Source organism: Camelus dromedarius, chromosome 20 (assembly GCF_036321535.1).
Source record: "Camelus dromedarius isolate mCamDro1 chromosome 20, mCamDro1.pat, whole genome shotgun sequence".
Classification (NCBI taxonomy): Eukaryota; Metazoa; Chordata; class Mammalia; order Artiodactyla; family Camelidae; genus Camelus; species Camelus dromedarius.
In genome coordinates this window covers 16062787-16084270 of record NC_087455.1, presented here as the reverse complement: position 1 = coordinate 16084270, position 21484 = coordinate 16062787, and the positions used below count along the sequence as shown (strand labels likewise).

The following is a 21484-nucleotide window of genomic DNA, read 5'->3' as shown; positions in this document are numbered from 1 at the left end:
CAACTTCAGAGGAGTAAAGATCTAGCGCAAGAGTACTGAGAAGTATGAGGACAAAGTTTGTGAAGAGCCGGGGGCTGGGGCTGGTAACCCGGGACATAGGAAACCAGGAGAGGTGTGCCTCTGGTTTGTTGTGTGAACAGACACCATTAACTCACTGGGCCCCTCTTAAGTGTAAAATACGTGATTAGACCTCAAGCAGTCTAACTCAAATTCCAGAGTCCTCACTAGGCACTGCTGCCTCAGTATTTAATGAAAGTAAATAAATAAATAAGTGGATTATATTGGTGCAGAAAAATTTATTGATACACTGGACAAATATTTTGAAGCCATAGTATTCACAATTCATGTGCATGAAAATAAAACAGTTGTAAATTCCAGTAACAGTTAAATCTTGATTAACTATGTATTATCCATTCACTTGTTTTTCTTTTAACTTTGGCTCAGATTTAACTTTGCTTATCCCTTCCAACTATCCTAGTGACAAGTTCATTAGCTAAGTTAAAATTAATTTGAACTTTGGTCTAAACGAAAATGTATTAAGGAAAGTAAAGATACAAAGGAGCTTTATTAAGCATTCCAAAACCAGCTAGAAATCACTTGCAGTTTTCTAGTGAGTGTTACCTGTATCCTTTATTATAGGATTATAAACTACTCTGTTATTATTCTTCACATAGGATTAGTATTGACATGGGTCTTCTTGAATTATAAACTAACACCATTTTGCATGGAAGATGGAGAATAGTTACTGGGATGGATAAGATGCCACTCGGTTAAAGAGATGTTACTGGGTTAAGGAACAAATGGGAGACAAAGAAGCAGAAAGAGAGTACGTAAACTTTCATCCCAAAGTGCATGTGTACATCAGCCAGGTGAACAGGAGCAACTGTCAAGCCAATTTCATCAGTACAAACAACTAATTTAGATAACTGATAGCATCATGTGACTTCCTGTTTTGGTGGAAGGTCAAAATTAAAGGGGAACTCACTTACTTGAGAAATGACATTTAAGTGAATAAATAATTTTCTTCTAGTAAACTATTACTATTCAGTTCTCTGAAAATTTTTGAATTTATTAATGATTAGAATGTCAAATCCTAATTAAAGTGTGATTTTAAATATAAAAAAACAAAACTACTGTTCTATAAATAAAATCATATAGACTACAGAGAAATACTAAAATAGGAAATAACATTTTTTTGTCCTTGTTTACACTGTGTACATAACACAAACATAACCTGAAAGATACAAAATATCCTATTACATTTAAGAAAAAAGAAGAGCAGTAGTTTAAAAATGCTTAAGATGAGGAGAAAAATGCCTCAAAGGTCTAGGTTTTTAAGTCTGTAACACAAATACACTAAAAAAAAAAACCAAAACTTTTTCTTACAACTAGCAACTTTACAAAGCACTTTAGTCCCAAAGAAAAGACTGTTGTTCTTAAGAAATTGGTCTCCTTGAGTTATAAACTTTAACACCATTTTGCACTGAAGATCGGGAATATTTAGTGAGTAATGCACCAATGGTTTGCTTCTCTCCACACAAATCTCTGTGGGAATAAAAACAAAAATGAACAACATAAATATTCTAGGGAACATAACACAATGTTCACAATACTAGTTATTTATATCTCTCCCCTAAATCCATCTTTCCAACAAACATAAGGGTGTGTGTTTGTGGAAGCGACAGGGTAGAGAGAGGTTACGAAGTCATAATTGTACATTACATGTATGTATTATCTTCAACCTTCTTGATAAGAGTATGAGTGATGTATTTTTTTAACCCCATGTTAGACATGAGGAGACTGAGGCTCAGGTGGTAAAGGGTGGAGACAAATTTTGCAGCCAGCTCTGCATGACATCAAAGTCTGTGTTTTCTCCATTGTAACACACAGCCTCCAAATCAGAAATGCAAGCAACGTAATACAGTGGGGTCTAGACTCAGAGAACCTGGATACTAGGCTACCTGTGTGAGCTTGTCTAGGTTACCTACCCTATCTGAACTTTAACTTCTTCTGCACCTCAGAGAGAAGACTTTGACTGGAACATCAGGAGGGAAGGGAAGATATGTGAGGACATGAGCTGGAGAAGGCAGCAAGGGCAAGATCACGTGAGGCCTTGAAGAACACAAGGGGAGCTAGAATTTAACTGTAAGTATAACAGGAAGCTACTGGGAAGGTTTTAATTCATGGAAAAACATAATGTAATCTAAGTTGTAAACAACAGAGGCAATGAGTTAATGATTATGGAAGCTATGTGGTGAGTACACAGATAGTTCATCATATTATAGTGTCACTTTTAAATGTTTACAATTTTTTAAAAGTTTAAAAAGGGTAGAGAGCAAAACCAGAAGTAGGGAGACCAATTCAGAGGCAAGTATGAGATGATCAGGATTTGCTCATACTCTGAACCAGGGGGCAAGAGAGATTAAAAAAAAAAAAAAAAAAAAAAGTCAAAGATGATTTTTAGACTTTTTGCTTGAGGAACTAGATTAATGGCAGTGTTGTTAACTCAGATGAGGAAGATGGGGTTTGGACAAAGGGAAATCAACAATTCCAACAACAGAAACAATTCCTATTCGATCTCCAAGTGGAAATGTTAACTAGGGAGCTAGATATAAGAAGCTGGAGCTCAGGAAAAAAGTCAAGTAGGAAGATAAATTAGGAAGTCACTAAAATGAAATCCAGGCCTACATAAGAGCACCAAGGGAAAAAATATAAAATGAAGAGAAGATGGCCAAGGACAGGATGCTGGAGCACTCTGACATTTACAGATTGGGAAGGGGCAGGGTATAGGTCAGCAGCAGAGTGCACGAGGTCCTGGGTTTAATCCCCAATACCTCCATTAGAAACAAACAAACAAGCAAACAAACCTAATCCCCGCCCCCAAATAGAAATAAACAAGTAAGTAAGTAAGTAAAGGGAGGAACAGGAAGACATCAGCAAGAGATGGCAAAGGAGCTGCCTTGGGGGAGAAGTGAGAAAGCCAGTGTTTCAAGAAGGAAGTGGTCCACTGTGTCAAATCGTGCTAAGGGGCCAAGTAAACAAGGACAGACAATTGACCACTGAAGGCAGGAAGATGGACGCCATTGGGTTAAGAAAAGATGAGACACAAAGAAGCAGAGAGTAAGTACACAAAGTTTTACAAGGAGCTTTCTTGTGAGGAGAGCAAAGGACATGGGGTTCCATAGATTGTTACTGTTGTTTTTTAAGATGAGCAACACTACAGAATGTCGAGTCTTGCTGGGAGTAATCCAGTTGTTAGGGAGATACTGATAACACAATGGGGAAGGGATAACCAGAGGATGCTAACAAGGCCAGAGGGGATGGGTCTACTGCAGAAGGAGGATTGGCCTTAGGCATAGGGTCAGCTCATGCCTTACACGGGAGGGACTGCAAAAGAAGTGTGTGCAGACACAAGGAAGCTGGCAGTCTGGGCTGTGGGAAAGAAAGTAGCTCTCATCTTTTCTTGTCTGCTTACATTTTCCCAGGAAACAAAGTCATAAGCTGAGGGTGAAGAGGAAACAGGGTGTTGCTGGTATAAACAGAGAAACGAAGATGTAACATGAGTTCCAAGGCTAGAAAAGTTTCACGAGACCATGGTGCCTTGCCAAGGGCCCTGCTAACTACCATTGGAGGTGTTGAGTGAGACTGGCAAGCCCCATTGTGTTAGTTTTCTCCAGGAAATTTCAGCTGCCCCGCTGCAGGTACAGAGTAAGCAGAAAGCTGGATTTAATCTTTGCAGATTTTTGCAAAGAGATAATGACAAGACACAGAGATAGGGCTCAAGGAGTAGAGTGTGTACAGTAAGAGTTAGAAAGTCTGACCCTGGAATCCAAGCCAGGTAAAAAGGATGGAGAGGACCTGAGGGGTGTGACGCACAGTGAAGAAGTGGTAGCATTAGTGGATTTGAGGTCGGACCTGAAAGCAGTGACTTTAGGGCTAACTTGTTCTTCTGCAGTCTGGCTTCTACCAAAACGCTAAGGTAAGGCAGTGGGAAAGAAAGAAGGTGGCCATCAGAAAGGAGTGCTTGTCTTAGAGTCATAAGGGGTATATAGTTGACTGTCCCTCTAAGAGTTGCATTTCTGCAGGGAGAAGAGCAGTGATTCTTCAAGATACAAAATCCAGAATTATATAAAGTATATACAATCTTGGCCTACCAGGCCCAGTAAGGAAGAGAGATGACACATAACTCCACTTCCAGGATCAGGAATTGTGGAGAATGACAGAGAAGACAGCCACCACTTGAGAAAGTCTGGAAGAAAGCAGTGTCTTCAGGGAATACTCAAAAAAAAGTTCTAATAATCTAAAACCCCATGCCACTCATCAGAAAATGAACCACCCTCAAAATCCATTTGTAATAAATTACTTACTGAATATATGGAGCAATATCTCCTTCTGTCCACTTCTCCCGTAGAGAGAACAGACTATTAAAACGTTCCTGATTATCCTCAGGTAAATCATCTACTTTCAGCAAAAATATAATTTCCGGTCTTGAGTGTCTGTCCACCAAGGCTAAACCCTGTAAGAAATGGGAAGAAAAGGGACAATTAAAGTAATAGTCTAATGTTTAAAAATGACTCATTCTTTTACCTTAGGTTTAGCTTAGCCCAAAGTATTTAAAATGTCAGCCACATGAAACTTACACAAACTACCCAGAACTTACAACAGCTTCTTTCATAAGAATTGCTCCTCTAAGCAGTGACTTACTGTCCCTTCCATAATCTGGCTTTTACTACCACCAGTTCACCGAGATGGCTCTAGTTCTAAAGGTTACCGATGACCTGTCATTACCAAATCAGTGTGGCCTTTTCTTGGGTTCACCTCACTGGCCCCATGTAGTTTGTTAGTGTTGATCACTCCTTCCTCTAAGTCTTTAAGCCTGCATCACTATCTCATTATTTTCCTCCTTACTTGATGTTGTAGTTCCCTGGGCCTCTGTCCCATCCCTGTATATGATCAGCTGTCACTGTCCTGGGTAACTTCCTCTACACCTGTGACTTCAACCACTACTTAGTTGCTATTGACTGTAATATTTGTATCTTCCACTCAAATCCCTCTTCTAAGCACCAGATCTCTATGTCCAAATCTATATATGAACTCACTGTGCTTGTCACCCAAACCTGGAGTAGTCCTGCTCGCTATCCTAGGAAACCAGGAAACCCAGGCACCATCCTAGATTCCATTATTCAAACCCCACCTCTAAGTGGTCACTAAATCCTACAGAGTTTAAGGCCTCAACACTTCTCCCTCCATTCCCCATCGCCCATTCCTTTGGCCCGTACTCTCTTAGTTACAAATACTTAAGTTTTGAAAGCCTGGGCAGTTCTCCTTTTTCATAATCTAGTCAACCTTGCAAAATCTATCCATCCTCATTACTGTCACAGTGCTCTTTCCAAAATGCAAAACTCATCAGGTAGCTCTTCTAATGGATGCCACTGAATGGCCCCAAAGTGCTTTCTAGATGGAGCCGAAATTCCTGAGCACAACCCATAGTGTCCTTCACCAACTAACCAGCACCCTTCACTCCAGCCATGAGTCCCTATGATGTGTCCCAATTTTTATCCCTCCATGCCTTGGAACATACTCTCCTGGATTCTTGTCTCTGCCCTTCCATCCAGAGAGTAATAGGTCATCCTTTCAAACTCGGCAGCTAAAACATCCCTTCCTTCAGAAAACCATCCCTGATTGACCAGTCAGATGGGTAAGCTCCTTTATTTGTTCCTGTAACATCTTGTGCACGTTTTTCCCATGGCTCTGCATTGTAGGAAGAGATATATACGTGTAACGTGCATCCCCATTGCCAGTCCCCAGGCTGAGGACCTGGACGGCACCTTTCATGACGTTTTCTCCTCAGCATCTAGCATGGTGCCAGGACACAAACGGAACTCCGTAAATATTGAGCCAGTCCTTTCACTTATGTAACAGATTCTTATCGAGCATACACTACATGCAAAGTAGGGTGCTATACACTGGCAAGCAGCAGTGAAAAAAAATCCTATCAAAGTGGTGAGCAGGGAACCACATAACGAAATGTTCTTCCAAAGCTAAGTGATAAGTGCTATGAAAAATCCAGGGTGCAATGGAAGAGTAAAGCAGGAAGCACTTAGAGTAAAGGAAGGCCTCCTTGATAAAGTGACTCAAAGATGAGTAGGGGGTGTCCAGGTGAAACTGGGGAGAGGCTTATTCTAGAACACAAAGCCTTGTGTGAAGGTCGTACGGCAGGAAAGAGCTTGATGATCTTGAAAACCCAAAAGATGGCTGGTCTGCAGGGAGCAGGAGAGAAAGTAGCAAGAGCTAAAGCTACAGGGGAGATTATGCAGGGCCTTGTAGGCCAAGATTGTATATATTTTATATAGTTCTGGATTTTATATCTTGAATGCAGTAGGAAACCATTAAACTGACTTAAGCAAGATGCTCATCTACTCTGGCATTTTTTTAAAGATAATTCTAGTAGTACCATAGAGAATGAACTGGAGGTGGGCAAAGTTAAAAGGACGGAAGGCCCACTGAAGGATGCCATTGCTACTTAGAGCCAGACGAACATGATAGTCTTGGCTAAGATGGTGGTGGTGGAAACAGAGAGAAATGGAACAAAATGAGGTGCACCAGGTGTGAACCAGGATGAACTGTAAATGGGCCTGAATGATCTCAGTGAGGTGATAGAAATGTTCTAAAACTAGATTTTGATGGCTGGTAACTCATTAAATTTACTGCAGAGTCTTTTCAAAAGGTTGAATTGTGACATGAAAAATTATACTTCAATCAAGTGGGTTTCTTTTGTTTTGTTTTGTTTTGTTTTAAGGATTTTGTGATGAATTGAATATAGGGTACACTTGGAATAGGCAGCTAGGAAAATAAGTTGGCTCCAAATTCAGTTCCCATAAAGGTTTCATTCACCTAGTAATCCGATGAGTTACGGAGATAATCACCATCACTACTTTACCTTAAGCTGATCAAGCCTAGTTACCATTCCTTCAGGAACACTCTGTTGCCACACTTCTTGAAATTCGGTAAGGTTGAATTTCACCGCATTCTGAAGTAGCATTTGTGCTGTGGCTCTGCAAATTTTATCTGCACTCAATTCAAAATAAACTTCACCTAAAGAAAAGGTATCAGACAGTTTCACATTGTGTTCTGACAGTTAATTACACCAGCGTTTCCTTTTCCCCAATGCAGTTTCACAGAAGGAATTATACACAACTAGTTGCCCATCCCCCCATGGAATTCTTATTATTAACAGGAAGACACTTGAAAAGGGCAGTATCAGTTTTAACACACATGAGTTAAAATACCCATTAATATACTTTCCCAATCTTACCGTCCTCTATGTATTTCTTTCCATAACATTTAAGACAGTGTTCGATCATTTCCCTGAAAAATGTAAAACAGTTATTTGGAAAGTTTTCACATTTTTATGCATCATATTTTAAACACCACTGCTAACTAGAAACTAAGATATAAATTTGAATATATGTAATATATATACACAACTAAATATATGTATTTATATGCTTTATATATGTATAATACTAAATGATTTTAGTTGACAAGTAAAACTTTACCTTAGAAACTAACTAAAATATACTGGAAAGCTACTATATGCCAGACCCATGGTAAACATTTTTACATGAATTATGTGAGCATACATTTATTATTATAAAATAGCTTAAACATAATAATTTCTTTATATTTTTTATGGCAGGAAAAAAATGACGCACATTTATTCAGTCCAGTGACCAAAATTGCCAAGACCTTCCTAGTTTTATAGTTTTAAAATTTCTATATCGAAATGTAAAGTCTATGCCCTGTGCTTAGTTCCACCCTGGAAAATAGTTTTCTTCCCCTTCAGGAAATCTGGAGGGACAGTGATTAAAATACTTACTCTGGCTCCAGTGGTCCAAGCTCCTGAAGGCATATACTCAAAGGCACTTTACTAAAAGGCCAGGATTCAGAATCCACAAGCTGAGTGACGTGATTCAGAAGTTTCATCTCGTAATCAAATTCAAGAATCCTCCAATAACCTACAAGTTCCAAAATTACATTTACCAAAGAACACGTGAAGCAAATTAACTGGCTGATAGATTGATAGCATACTGTTGCCCTTGCATAAGAGAGACACTAAGCTTGACTCTTAGCTTTCTTTATAAACAATGCTTCTGTTTATGCTTTTCTCCCAGTCATTGCAAATGGTGTCTTAATGGAGATCAGGTGGTTTTTAAAGAGTACATTTGACTAACACTTTTTTTTCCCAAGTGCTTTTGTATTCAGTTATCTCACAATAACCTTGTGGTTCCAAATGGAAATGTGAAAACTTGTAGCTGGTACAGTCATTTCATTAGAACATCACACAGGTGAGGTGAAGGTCGTAGGCTGGATATCCCACAGTCATCTCCATTGTGGGCACTGCCATGGTTACAACCCTCACATCAGCTATCTTGGAGAGATGTTCTCATGCTCATAAAGCAGTCTAGCTCATACAAGAGACGACAGGCTCAGAGGTACGATGTGGACCAGTGGCAAAACAAAAGCTGAGCATCAAGATACACTTCCCTATTCCTGTAAAAGGTTATGAAATGCCATCTTATAAGCGAAGGCACTACCAACCATCCCTGGAGATACAAATCAAGTACACATCCAGCATTTCCACTGGGGAATGTTGCTATTCTTATTCTGAAAAAATAAAGGCAATGTTAAAAAATGGAATGTGTGATGTAAAACAGAGAAAGAAAGCTAGGGGAAAAAAGTCTATGCACCCCCACCCCCCTACATACACACCAAAATATTATCCGTTGCCACACAGTAAGTGGATAATGCAGAGGGCTACACTAAATCCATCGTTTTTTTAAGGTTAACATTCACGGTACACATTACCACAGTAATTAGCAGCTGGCACCCACAATTTAAAGCTTTATTTCCAATGCTGAGGACCAAATGTGTCTCAGGGAACCACAACAAAGAACTAAGTGCTTCCAGTTCGTTCTGAAGTTGTGTGCAGTTGCTTGGAATTCACCACATTTGAGAGTGAAGGTCTCACAAAAGCTAATCTTGCTCAGAGGATTGTGAGCAGACTGAAGAGTGCATCCACTGAACCAGGCCAGTTTCCTCCTTCCTAACACACAGGTGCAGAATTAAGCTGCTTCTCCCAGCAAGCTTATGAGGGCTGAAAATCCACACAAACATCTACTCAAGTATTACTGCAGGCCCAGGTGCTGGGGAAAAAAGCTCCCACTCCAGACCAGAAGCCAGTCAAAACCCTGAAGAATATACTACAGGGCGGCTCCATCAGCCTCTGAGACCAACACACACCACTACATCTTTTACTCAGGTTTATTATGTAAACTATTTAACAAATATTCAAAAATATGTTGAGTTATCCCATCTTCTAAGCAATCTGGCAATACAATGCGGTTATCCAATTACTTCTGAGCCAGGAGTTCAAGTACCTGGGTTTTATGCCTTATCCTATCACTGACTCAACATGGAACCCTGGACAAGTCAGTTTCCCTTCCTAGGCCTTCGTTTCCTCACCTATTAAAAACAGTGACGGGATTCGACTACCTGATACCTAAGACCTTTCTAGGTCTAGCATGGTTCTTCTAGTACCATTTAGTCCAAACAAAAAGGCCTGTACGGAATGGATAAAGTCGCTGGTTGGAGACTGACCTTCTCATGTCAAGGTGATCACCTACAGTCTGTACCCCACACCCAGAAGTAAAAATGTCATCATCTTTGAGCCCAAAAGAAGATTAAATAAATAGCATGCAACAGCAGTAAACAGGTGAAGATGTCCAAAAATTTCTCTCTGATACCCAATTCCACTGTTATTAATAATAGTAAGTAACACTACCTCTAATTTCACAGGCATTTAGAACTTGTAATTGGGCCATTATTTCTTCCTCACTTGCCTGAATTCGATCAAGCAGATCTTCAGTTGTATACTGAAACAAAAACAAAAAACACATTTTAGGGCATTTGAAGAATTTTTTTTAGACTTATTGATTCTGGGGGAATAAATACATAGAACAGATTAAGGCAATACTTATAGGTACACTAGCTTAATTTCTTTTGTTAAGGCGTAATGATTACTACACAAAATCAGTGGATATCTTAGAAGAAAACACAGGTAAAATCTTTGTGATGTTGGATTTAGCAATGGTTTTAGGTATTTTACCAAAAAAAGAAGCAACAAGGTAGAGTGCATGCTTAGCATGCCAGAGGTCCTGGGTTCAATCCCCAGTACCTCCTCTAAAAGTAAGTAAGTAAGTAAACCTAATTATGTCCTCCCAAATAAACAAACAAAAAGAAGGCACTAACTATTCTAAAAGTAAATAAACAAAAACAGAAGCAACAAAAGAAAAGCAATGTGGACTTCATCAAAATGAAAACTTTCATACTTCAAAACATCAACACAAAAGGACAAATATTGTTTGATTCCACTAATATGGGAGATTTGGCATAGGCAAATTCAGAGACAAAAAGTAAAATAGTGGTTGCCAGGGGGTGAGAGGCAGGGAACACTGGGGAGTTAGTGTTTAATGGGTACAGAGCTTCAGTGTGGGAAGATGAAAATTTTCTGTAGATGGATGGTGGTGATGATTGCAGAACAATTAAGTGTATGCAGTGTCAGAACTATATAGATTAAAATGGTTAAAATGGTAAATTGTACTTGTGAATTTATACAATTTTTTTAAAAAATCAAGAAAGGGAAAAACCCCACAAAATAGGAGAAAATATTTGCATATCACATATCTGACAAGGAACTGGTATTTTAGATCATATAAAGAACTCTCCTACAATTTAGTAATAAAAAGACAAATAACCCAATTAAAAATTGGGCAAAGGAGTTTCTGTATAGACATTACCCAAAGATAAATAGTCAACAAGCACATGAAAAGATGCTCAGTGTCATTAGTCATTAGGAAAATGCACATCAAAACCATAATGAGAACCTTTCAAACCCATTAGGATGGATATAAAAAACATAATAATAATAGTTGTTTAGGATATGGAGAAATTGGGACCCTCACATAGAGGAAATGTAACAGCCACCTTGGAAAACAGTCTGGCACTTCTTCAAAAGGTTATACAGAGTTACCACATGACCCATCAATTCCATTCTTAGGTATATACCAAGAGAAATAAAAACATAGGTCCACTAGAAACTTGTACATGAATGTTCACAGCAATTTTATTCATAATAATCAAAATAATCAAAAAGCAGATGCTCCCCACATGTCTATCAGCTGATGAAGGATGAATAAAATATGGTATATCCATAAAATGGGGTATATTCAGCAATAAAAATGAATAAATTACTGACACATGGTACAACATGAATATAAACCTTGCAAACATCATGCGAAGTCAAAGAAGCCAGTCAGAAGAGGCCCTTCCTATATAATACGACTATTCATATAAAACATCCAGAAGAGGCAAAAATGAATAGAAAGTAGATTAGTGGCTGCCTAAGGCTGAGGTGGGAGAGGGAAGAAGGGAGAAGTAGGATCAGAAGGCAGGAGCTAAAGGGCACAGGGCTTCTATTGGGGGTGATGAAAATATTCTGAGCTTCATCGTGGTGATGATTGCACAACTCTGTGAACATACTAAAAACCATTGAGTTATACACTCTAAAATGAGTGAACTGCTTGGTATCTGAATTATATCTCAATAAAGCTGTTACAAAGAAAAAGAGTTCAATCAGTCAAACTTCTAAGACAAATATGGCCTTCAGAATACCAGTAGAGTTCTAGAATTTTGAATTACATTTAAAACTTAAATTTTTTTAACTTGGTCTATAAATATTTTTCCATACTTCCAGGAACTAGTCCATTCTGATTTTCCATTTTCCTAATGCCTTTTCTCAAGAACCCTTAATTATAATTTTTAATTAAATAAAAATTAACTTCTAAGAAACTATTATTTCATAGTTAGGAACATGAGAAGCTTTCAGCTATACAAATGTCACCATATCTAGGATTTGCTTTAAAATACTCCAGAAGAAGGGGGGAAAAAAGGTAGAGGACAGCAGGGTTATGGAAGAGATGAGATTGACAAAAGATTGATAAATGGTCAATAGAGTGGTGAATACGTGGGGGTCCTTCTGCTTTTAGGTATGTTTGACATTTTCACAATATAAACTTTGAAAAGACCATCACCATTAAGTGCCTCTAATTTGAGTTTTATTTTTTAAATTCCAACTGAAAAAAACAAAAATAATAGTCTTACTTTTGGGTGACTGGAATCCTTTTCTTTTTGACTATCAGGTCCTTCATAGGTGTTTTCCATCAAAAGTTTCTTGAGCTTCTTTAATTTAGGTCTACATCTTCTCACTTCCCAGTAATTATTAGAAAAACCAAAGATCTAGAAATTACAAAAATATCATAACCTTTTAGTGGCCATTCTAAAAGAAAATTGAAGTATAAAATTTCAAGCAACCCACCCACCCTCAACAAGAAACAAGAAAAGAGAGCCAAGGTATTCTGCTTTCTGTTAAGAAGGCACTCATCCAGCTGTCTCAAGCAGATGGATGGTTGTCTTTTAGAAACACTTTTTTCAAACCCCAATTAAGAAGACACTGCCAATATAGTGAGAATGGATAACTGAACTCCATATCTCAAACATACTCTGGAAACTAGAGTAAAAAAATCACCAGGATGGTGACAATCCTAGTAGAAACAGGCAAACCACAGAAACAACAGAAACGGAGTATCTTTAGGAAAAAAAAAATCTTTTAGGCTAAAAAACAAAATAGAGATGAGACATTATCACAGTCTTCAAATAATGAAGGGATGTTAAAGGAAAGAGGGGGTACACTTGTTGGGTGTTGCTCTTGATGTCAAAACTAAGCGGAAGTTAAGGAAGACAGACTTCTATTCAGTGCAAGAACTGCTTGCTATTTAGAATGGCAGCTAATTCCTTATCGGACTCGTGAAAGAGTTAGAGGCCTATCACTCAAGGAAATCCAGTGGGGGATAAATACCCGTTCTCCCTCTCTGTATCTCTAGGACTTGCTTGATATCTAGCACTTAGTAGGTGCCCAATAACTGTTTCACATGAAAAAAGGCTGAAATGAATTATCTCTGGGGTGCCCTCCAACTCTAAAATGAAAGGTCAGGGGATGCTTCTACTCTCAAACTAGTCTAAGCTTTGATTGACAAAACAAGGACCAGATGGAGCCAGATATTGCTGAATCTGAGGGCTTCAAAGCAAAAAGCTTAAGGACCAAAACAGAAAGATTGATTTCACCCACCGTTCACAAACGGCAGCCTGCTGGCATGTCTATCCAGTGCACAGATGCTGGTGTGTGCTTTTGTGCTGGGAAGAAGGGAGGCTCAGTATAGAGTTTAAATTAGTTCCCAACATTGAAAAATAAAGAGGTTTTGCCCCCAAAATCTAAATTTTAAGCTTTATTTGGAAAAAAAGATACCAGAAGATCTGGCAGTGCTGAGCCTGCTTTCCCCCAAGGCCAAGAAATGACCACTCACCTACTTGGGGCTTGGGCACTCCAATTTGCCACAGATCCCACCGTTCCCTGTTACTCCTGAGACTGGGTACCCACTGCCACTTAGCAATGCCAGCCTGCTTTGCTCGTGTGCATTCCTGACCTAACCTTTTTAGGCAACCACAGATTAACACTTCGGTTAGTAGGTCTTTAAGTTTTACTCAGCACCAGTCCACAGAATTCCTACGAGAGCTCAAAGGTACTCACTGATGTTTTTATAACCTCACAAAACAGGTACGTGAAAAAATAACATCTTTTACAAAAGGACGAACCACCAATATTTCCAGTTAATCATGATGAAAGATGTAACACTACAAAAACCAAAATACAATATTTACTTTAAGTTCTTCTGTTCTAGCAACATCATATGAATCACTGAAATGTCCCAATAGTTTCACTCATTTCTATCCCAATTTTGTTTTTAGGAAATACTTGGCCTAAAGTTGTCCTGATAGAATTAAGGGCTGTGCTTTTGTATAGGTGTAACAATCTAGCCAGGATGGAGACGTTTGTTTGGTATCTGCCATCAATAGTCTCCAAAATAATTAAGAATTTGTTATCCATGGCTATAGGTGGTAATAAACTAAACCAACTTCAAAGGTGAGAAATACACTTCCCTCAAAAACTCAATGTCTTCATTTCTCTACCTGATCTAATGCACTAGTTATGGTTTGAGGGAGTCTCCTTTCAAAACCTACCCACAGCAAAACTGATTGAAAATAGGTAAAAGTTTTAGAATGAGTCACCTAATAGGAAATTTTCAGAAATTGGTCAACTTATCTGGGACTTAAAAATCAAATTGGGAAAATAAATACAACTTTTTACAAGACTCCACACAAACAAACAGTAACGCTGAGAAATTTCAGATTTCACTGGAGACCTTTTCAGACTCTCTGTGATTATACATTTAACACCTGGAGTCTTTAATGAAAGGCAAGATGAGCACATGTGTTTTCATTCTCATATAAATCAGGAAACAGAAGACAGTACCTCAGTGTGAATAATGTTACAGTGCGTTTCTTCCATCTGCAGCTGGTCTGGAGTTTTACAACCAGGAATAAAAAGCAACATATTGGAAGTGTCTGCAATTTTCAAGTCATAGGTTTTGTCTCTACTGCACAGCACAGCCTGCTCATCTTTATCACCACGAATCACAAGACTGCAGGAAAATGGGGAAACAAAATACCTGGTTTATTGAGACACCAATGGATGTCTTCATTATAAACGGCTCCAAAATCCTCTAGGCTTGTAGGATTTAAAACTGAGTCTTGAGGCTCTGTCTGGTCCCTGCTTTCACAGTCCTTGCACAGTGATGGTCTTCACAGGGCAAGGACTGAGCCAACTAAGAGCCAGAGGGGCACCAGGTGGCCTCATTAAGGAAAAATCATTCAACACGGGCAAAAAACATCTAAAGAGGCCGAATGTCACCACATGGTATCTTTGTGCAAACTGCTGGGAAGCGTACAAAACAAAGCATCCAGAAGCTTCAGTCAAGATGTCAGTTTTCTAATATGCTAAAGCAATACTTCTCAAACTTATGCAGGCACCTTAAGGAATCTTGTTAAAAAGCAAATGGGATTCAGTAGGTCTAGGATAGGACCTAGGATTCTGCATTACTAACAAGCTCCCAGATGATGACCGTGTTGTTGGTCCTGGTACCATCCAGGAGTGGTCCTTCTTGTCTTGTCCTGAGTATTACCTAACAATCAAAAGAGCACATCCTGGTTTAACCATCACTTATGCTGTAAAGAAACTGAGACTTTGAGAAAAGACAGCTGCAATAATGAATAAAAATATGAAAATGATATATTTACAAACGAGGCTAAATGTCTCTAACAAAGGGTCACAGGTAGAGAAAAGCAAGAAGGTAAAGGGGAAGATAAAAGTGGAAGAAGAAAAACTAATGATAAAGATGACGGAGATGACAAAAAAGGAGTTGATTCTATTTTTCCTTGTCTATAAAGTATTTTATCCTCTATACACAGTGCACTTCTCTTAATAATTAAAAACCTGAAATAGAAGACTGTAAATATTTTTTAAAACTAAGCCTTCATTAGAGGGAGGGTAAAGCTCAAGTGGTAGAGCTCATGCTTAGCATGCGCGAGGTCCTGGGTTCAATCCCCTGTACCTCCTTTGAAAATAAGTAAATAAACCTAATTACCTCCCCCTACCCAAAAGAAAAAACAAAAACAAAAAACTAAGCCTTCATTTAAGTGAAAAGAATAAAAGGGTTTTTCTTTTCTTAGCTTCTTGGTCCTAAAAATTTAATAGTCCTAAGTACCTACTCTTCAACATTTATTTCTACACTGCTCTAATATTTTGTTTAAAACAACTGTCCCTTCCCCCAGCAAGAAAAATTTTAAAACACACGCTTTTCAGGCCCTTCTGGTTTTTGCCAGCTAGATTAACTATAAAAGCGGACAAAAAAAGTCCTCACACCCGAAGTCTTTTCTCAAATTTCTGCCAACTCATCTGGGACAAAAACCCATGAGTGAGGTTCTCCTTTAGTTCCCTTAAAGATGCTAAACTATAATACTGTTAGGTGAGTAAAGTAGGAAAACTGAAAGCCTGAAAGATTCAAAGATTACAAGAGAACAAACTAATAAAATACAGGTGTTGGAGGAACGACAGTGGAGAAGAGAGCTAAACCAGAGCCCTCAGTATCTCACTTCCAGGGACTGCACAAGGTTGAGAGAGAATGGACTTCTCCTATGACTGTTTCTTTTTGTTTGGGAGGGAGGTAATTAGGTCTGTTTACTTATTATTAGTTAATCTAGGGTTTTTTTTTTTTTAATGGAGGTACTGGGGGTTGAACCCATGACCTCCTGCATGCTAAGCACACACTCTACCACTAAGGTATATCCCCACTCCGCCGACTATGTTTTTTAACCCATGGTTTTGCAGCAAATGGGTAGCTGACCTGGAAACAGAAAGAAACAGCTTCAGATCCCCACTGAGTGACCCCCAAGCAAGTGGGGTTTTTTAAGGGCCTTCCATAATTACTTCCGTAAATACGGCTTTAAACTTATTTAAACAGTCCTACCTATTGTCTGAGTGAAATAAATATAAGTAGAAGGCAAAGGAACTCTGTAAATACCAGATATTACTGTTGGACTTTAAGGTAGAATGGCAGTGTCCTGCGCAGTCCCTAGCCTCACTGTTAACATCTTCAAAACTTCACTGAGGTTCTATTTCCTGACTTGTTTCCGCCGACAGGCCTCCAAGGTCAGCTGCACCAAGTCCTATTTATCTCCTCGGTCCAGCTAACCCAACAGACTAGCAGGGGTGGGGACTCTTCGGGAAAAGTAGCGAGCGTGCTGGACTGTGAGGCCCCCAGTCAAATCAATGCACTTCTCTGTCCCAATTTCCCCATCCTGTTTCCCCGCAGCAAAATCAGAAGGTGGCTGGCAGGAGGCAGACCCCGGCCTAGGCTCACCTGTGTCCCGCCTCCAGCTGCTCGCACAGCGCGGGCTCCAGCTCCAGCAGGCAGAAGTCGCCGGCGGCCGCGCTGGCCCCGGGGCCGAAGCCCAGGCAGTGCACGGTGGGCAGCAGCTCGGCCGCGTTCAGCTTGGCGATCTGGAGCGTCGCGTCCACCTCCTCGCGGGTCCTCCTCATCGCTGGTCGGGGTCGGGGCGGGGTTCCCGCCGCGCCGGGGGCCGCAGGTTTAGTGCAGAAGAACCAAGCCCCCCGAGTTGTCTGGACCCTGCGAAACGTACACAAGAACCGGACTGTTTCAAAAGCGCGCGCAGACGGCCGGGGGCGTGTTTCCGGGGCGGAGCGCGCCGCGGTGGCGTTCCCGGGAAGGTCCGCAGGCTTCCCCTTGGCTCGTACCCTGCCCAGGCCTGGGCGCCCCAGGCGGAGCAGCGGCTGCTGGAAGAAAACCCGGCTTCCACGAGGCTCTCTCAGCGGAAGCTCGCAGGAGCCGAGCTGCGACCCCGCGGGGCGCCACGTAGAACCCTCTCCCACCCCTTCCGCTGCCCTCCTCCCCGCCCAGTTTCGCGCCAATACCCGCATTTCCTTGCCATCAAAATAGTCTCATCTTCTGCCAGTGGTGGGCCCTGTGATAAGCACTTTGCAAGCATAATTTCCTAAGTCCTTCACCACAACCCTGTGAAGTGGGCCCTTTTAAAATCCGTTTTGAAAATGAAGAAGCAAACCCCTGACCCAGAGTGCAGGGCCAGGAGGTCGTAATACTGATTTCAGCCTAGTCTGTTATGGCTCTGAAAACATCCGGCCGGGTTTGCGTAAACACCTTGGACCTGGAGCGAAGCCCTGGTAGAACTGGACAGAGCATCTCACTTCTTGGGGTCTGGGGACCATCCATCGTATCTGGGAGTCTATGGCTTGGACTAGGTCTGTCCATTCACTGAGTACCTACTCTGTGCTGGGTGGTAGGTGAGGGGCTGAGAGCTCAAAATAATGATGAGGGGCCCTGGGTTTGAGAAATAATTTTTGAGATTAAACGGACAACAGTGGCTATTTGATTATACAGGGGGAGTAAGGGAGGGGAGAGAATGAAGGATGAATTCTAGATTCCTGCAACAGTAACTGCATTTCCGGTCATTTACAACACATTGTAGGAAGGATCGGAATAGATTTGGGGTGAGATGAGTTCTGGTTTTGGTATGTGGAGACTGAGTTGCTTTGAGAATATACATATGAGGACATGCCTTGAAGCTGGACCTAGAAGTTGGAGTTTGAATAAAGGTCTGGCCAGGAGCTAAAAGATAAAGCTTTTAAATGCATATATATGGCGATTACGAGAGTACCAGTGAATGAGGTTGAACCTGAGCCTGTGGGACCTTCCTGGGGACAGACCCCCTCCCCACCTCTTGTTTACAGAAAAGCTTTAACCTCCTAGGCCTTCCCTGAGTTCCAAAGAGCAAACTTAATCAGAAAAGTGAGACATCACAGAAACAAAGGAAAACAGTCAAGCAAGACACAATAATAATACTTAAGCCATGAAACAATGTCAAAGACCTTTAGTTTCTCTTCAAGGGCTACAGATAATATCCTGAGGCCATATCCTTGAGTTGTTTTGCAGAGATTAAAACCCCCACCAGGTGGAAGAAATTAACTGCTGACCACAGGTACGGAGACCTCAGACCGGTTGGAACAAGAAAGTTGATGTTGACTTCTGAAATACCTCCAGGGACCTCACTGCCATCCAGTCAGAAGAACTGTGCATGAGCTGATCACACACCCTAAGACTCGCTTCACACTGTCTTTAAAAGCTGTTCCCTGAAAGCCATCAGGGAGTTCAGGACTTCTGAGCACACGATCCCTATGCTCCTTGCTCAGCCCCACGCTGGGCACCTTGCAGTAAAAGCTATACTGTTCTTCACCCCAACCTGGTGTCAGCAGATTGGCTTTGCTGTTCACAAGCAGACTCACGTTTGGTTTGGTAGCAAGATCACCCAGAGAGGGTGTGACATACAACTAAAAACTGGACTAAAGGTGAAACCTCACCAAATATTTGAGGTGGAAGACTTCAAAGAAATACCTCCCTGGAGGAAAGAAGTGCACATGGTAGAAGAAACAGAACACCCTAGCTCAGTGGTAGGGTGCATGCTTAGCATGCACAAGGTCCTGGGTTCAATCCCCAGTACCTCGATTAAAGAAAATAAACCTAATTACCTCCCACTCTGAAAGAAAAAAAGAACACAGTAGTGTGTGTCTTGGAAGCCACATTACCTTATATTTACTTAAAAATCACTTCAGATAAGGATGTTCTAATTCACAGCAACATTTATTTCATTCTATGGGAAATGCTGTAGTTTAGATTTTAACTTCACATCCTTTATTAAAACTTTTTAGGCTTTGCAGTTAGGATTTTTCCCACTAGATGGTGGTGTTGTTTCATGTTTCACAGAGTAGCCTGCTTTCCCCTTTCCTCCACTGCCTTAAAAAAGAGAAGGAATATTTTTATTTACAGAGTCAGGCACTGAACTGTGTAACCAATACACAGTATCTTCTGCGGTCTTTGCAATAATATAAGTCAGAGCATGGCATTCCTCTCTTCAAAATCTGCCAATGGGATTCTGATCACCTTCAGAATAAACCCTGTCGACTCAAAGAAAAATACGCAATGTGAGAGTGTGAATTTCAGTTTTATTCAGGATCTTAATAAGGACTAGCACTTGGGAGATAGCCACTCAGTTAGCTCTGAGGAGGTAGGGGAGAAGCCAGTTTGTATATGATTTTTGGCCAGGAAACACGTGCAGTCAAGCATACATCTTGGTAATAGTTTACTGCTAATCACAAAGAACAGATATCTCAAGTTAATGAATTTAGTGCGTTTCTATGTATGGGAAGATGCAAGAATCTGGGGTCACTGAAATTCTTCCTGAGAGATGTATCTACCTACCTAGGGGCCTGCTCATCCAAAGCATAGAATGCCTCCTCTTATATTTCATCCTGGACTCCTTTCAGGGTGCATTGTCATTAGTTAACCACAGTGGGTTATGACTTAACCCATGTGGAACCAGATGATGAGCATTGCTCTATGTCCTAGGGATCTTTTTTTTTAAGTGGAGGTACTGAGGATTGAACCCAGGACCCCGTGCACGTGAAGCATGTACTCTACCACTGAGCTACCCCACCGCCACCCCTGTCCTAGGGAATGTTAATTTTTCTGTGTACACAGCCTCCAAATCCGTATCAAGGCTGATAAGACCCATAAGATCTCATACAATCTCCACCCTTACCTGACCCCCCTTCACCCAGGTGCCCCTGCTAGTCTAAGTTTATAGGAGACACTGCTGCCTTGGGGCTCTTTTGTTTTTAAATCAACCTTATTGAGATATAATTTAAGTAAAATTAATTGCATCCATTTAAAGTGTATAATTTAAGGATCTGACAAATTTACACACTGGTAAAATCACCACCACAATGAAAATGCAAAACCTTCTTATTACTTAACAATTGGTTCTCACAAGCCAGTGCACACTGGCTCCAGCATGTTACTGATTATAAACCCAACAGATGTTAGAACTATAAAAGCAAAGTGTTATAATTTTGCTTTGAACCATCATGTGTATTTTTTGAATTAAGAGAAAAGAATCACCTTAGTATTTTCCCATGTATGTGCCATTTATTATGCTCTTTATTCTCTCCTAAATTATGAATTTCCTTCTGGTCTCATTTCCATTCAGCATAAAGTATCTCCTTTTGCATTTCTTATAGTGCAGATTTCCTGGCAACGAATTCTACTGGTGTTATTTTATCTCAAAATGTTTTCATTTCACTTACATTCCTGAAGGTCATGTTCATGGAATACAGGACTCTGTTTTTACAGCTTTTTCTTTCAGCCCTTTAACAGCTTATTCCACTGTGTCTGGCCTCCATAGTTTCTGATGAAAAGTCCACTTTTCTTGAACAGTTGTTTCTCTAAATGTGGTATGTTGTTTTTCTCTATCTGATTTAAAGATTTCTATTTATCCCACATAAACAAAAGTACGTTGGTGTCCTCAATAATATTTTGCAGTCAAAATGTGTCCTAAAACTAAAATGCTTAAGAACTACTGATTTATACAGTGTCTCCGCCTGGGTGGAGTGGAGAGCATTTCTCATGTACAGTAATAGCGATGGCCATGGATTTGCTGCCTGTTTCAATCTTCATTTCTAACTCTTACTGGCTGCGTGACCTTGAGGAAATGTATTTAATTTTGTTTTGCTTTAGTTTCCTTTTATGTAAAACAGAGATGATAATAATCAGGATCCAAAGAGAAAAAAAGGAACACAGTCTAGACATTTAAAGGAGGGGAGAATTTATTATACCAGATGGTTTTACGGGTGATGGAAGACCTGAAAAGCCCCCCCCCAAAAGAGATACTGATGCAATTGAGAGGGTAGCAAAAGTCCGAAACCGCTAGCATCGCCAGGCCAGAGAGACGAGGGGAAGAAACAGGTTCTGGGTCCTAGGGGACCGTGGTCATCTCAGGAACTATCATGGACCTGTCTAGTGGACCTAAAGCCTCAGAAGCA

At 40.4% G+C, this 21484-nt stretch overlaps 1 protein-coding gene across 2 annotated transcripts; it reads right to left on the bottom strand.

The window, feature by feature from the left end:
- Window positions 1–276: 276 nt before the first annotated feature.
- Window positions 277–17421, bottom strand: DSCC1 (DNA replication and sister chromatid cohesion 1). Of its 2 annotated transcripts, XM_031439553.2 has the most exons (10): window positions 17330–17392; window positions 16935–17201; window positions 14489–14657; window positions 12223–12357; window positions 9845–9935; window positions 7880–8018; window positions 7316–7368; window positions 6941–7095; window positions 4368–4516; window positions 277–1545 (listed from the first exon to the last, which is right to left on the bottom strand). In XM_031439553.2, the coding sequence occupies exons 2-10, from the start codon at window positions 17111–17113 to the stop codon at window positions 1437–1439; spliced, it is 1179 nt and encodes a 392-aa protein (XP_031295413.1). In that variant the 5' UTR covers window positions 17114–17201; window positions 17330–17392; the 3' UTR covers window positions 277–1436. The 2 variants fall into 2 exon arrangements, with proteins under 2 accessions (XP_031295413.1, XP_010986719.1); XM_010988417.3 differs by having other exon boundaries at window positions 16935–17421.
- Between the last annotated feature and the right edge of the window lie 4063 nt (window positions 17422–21484).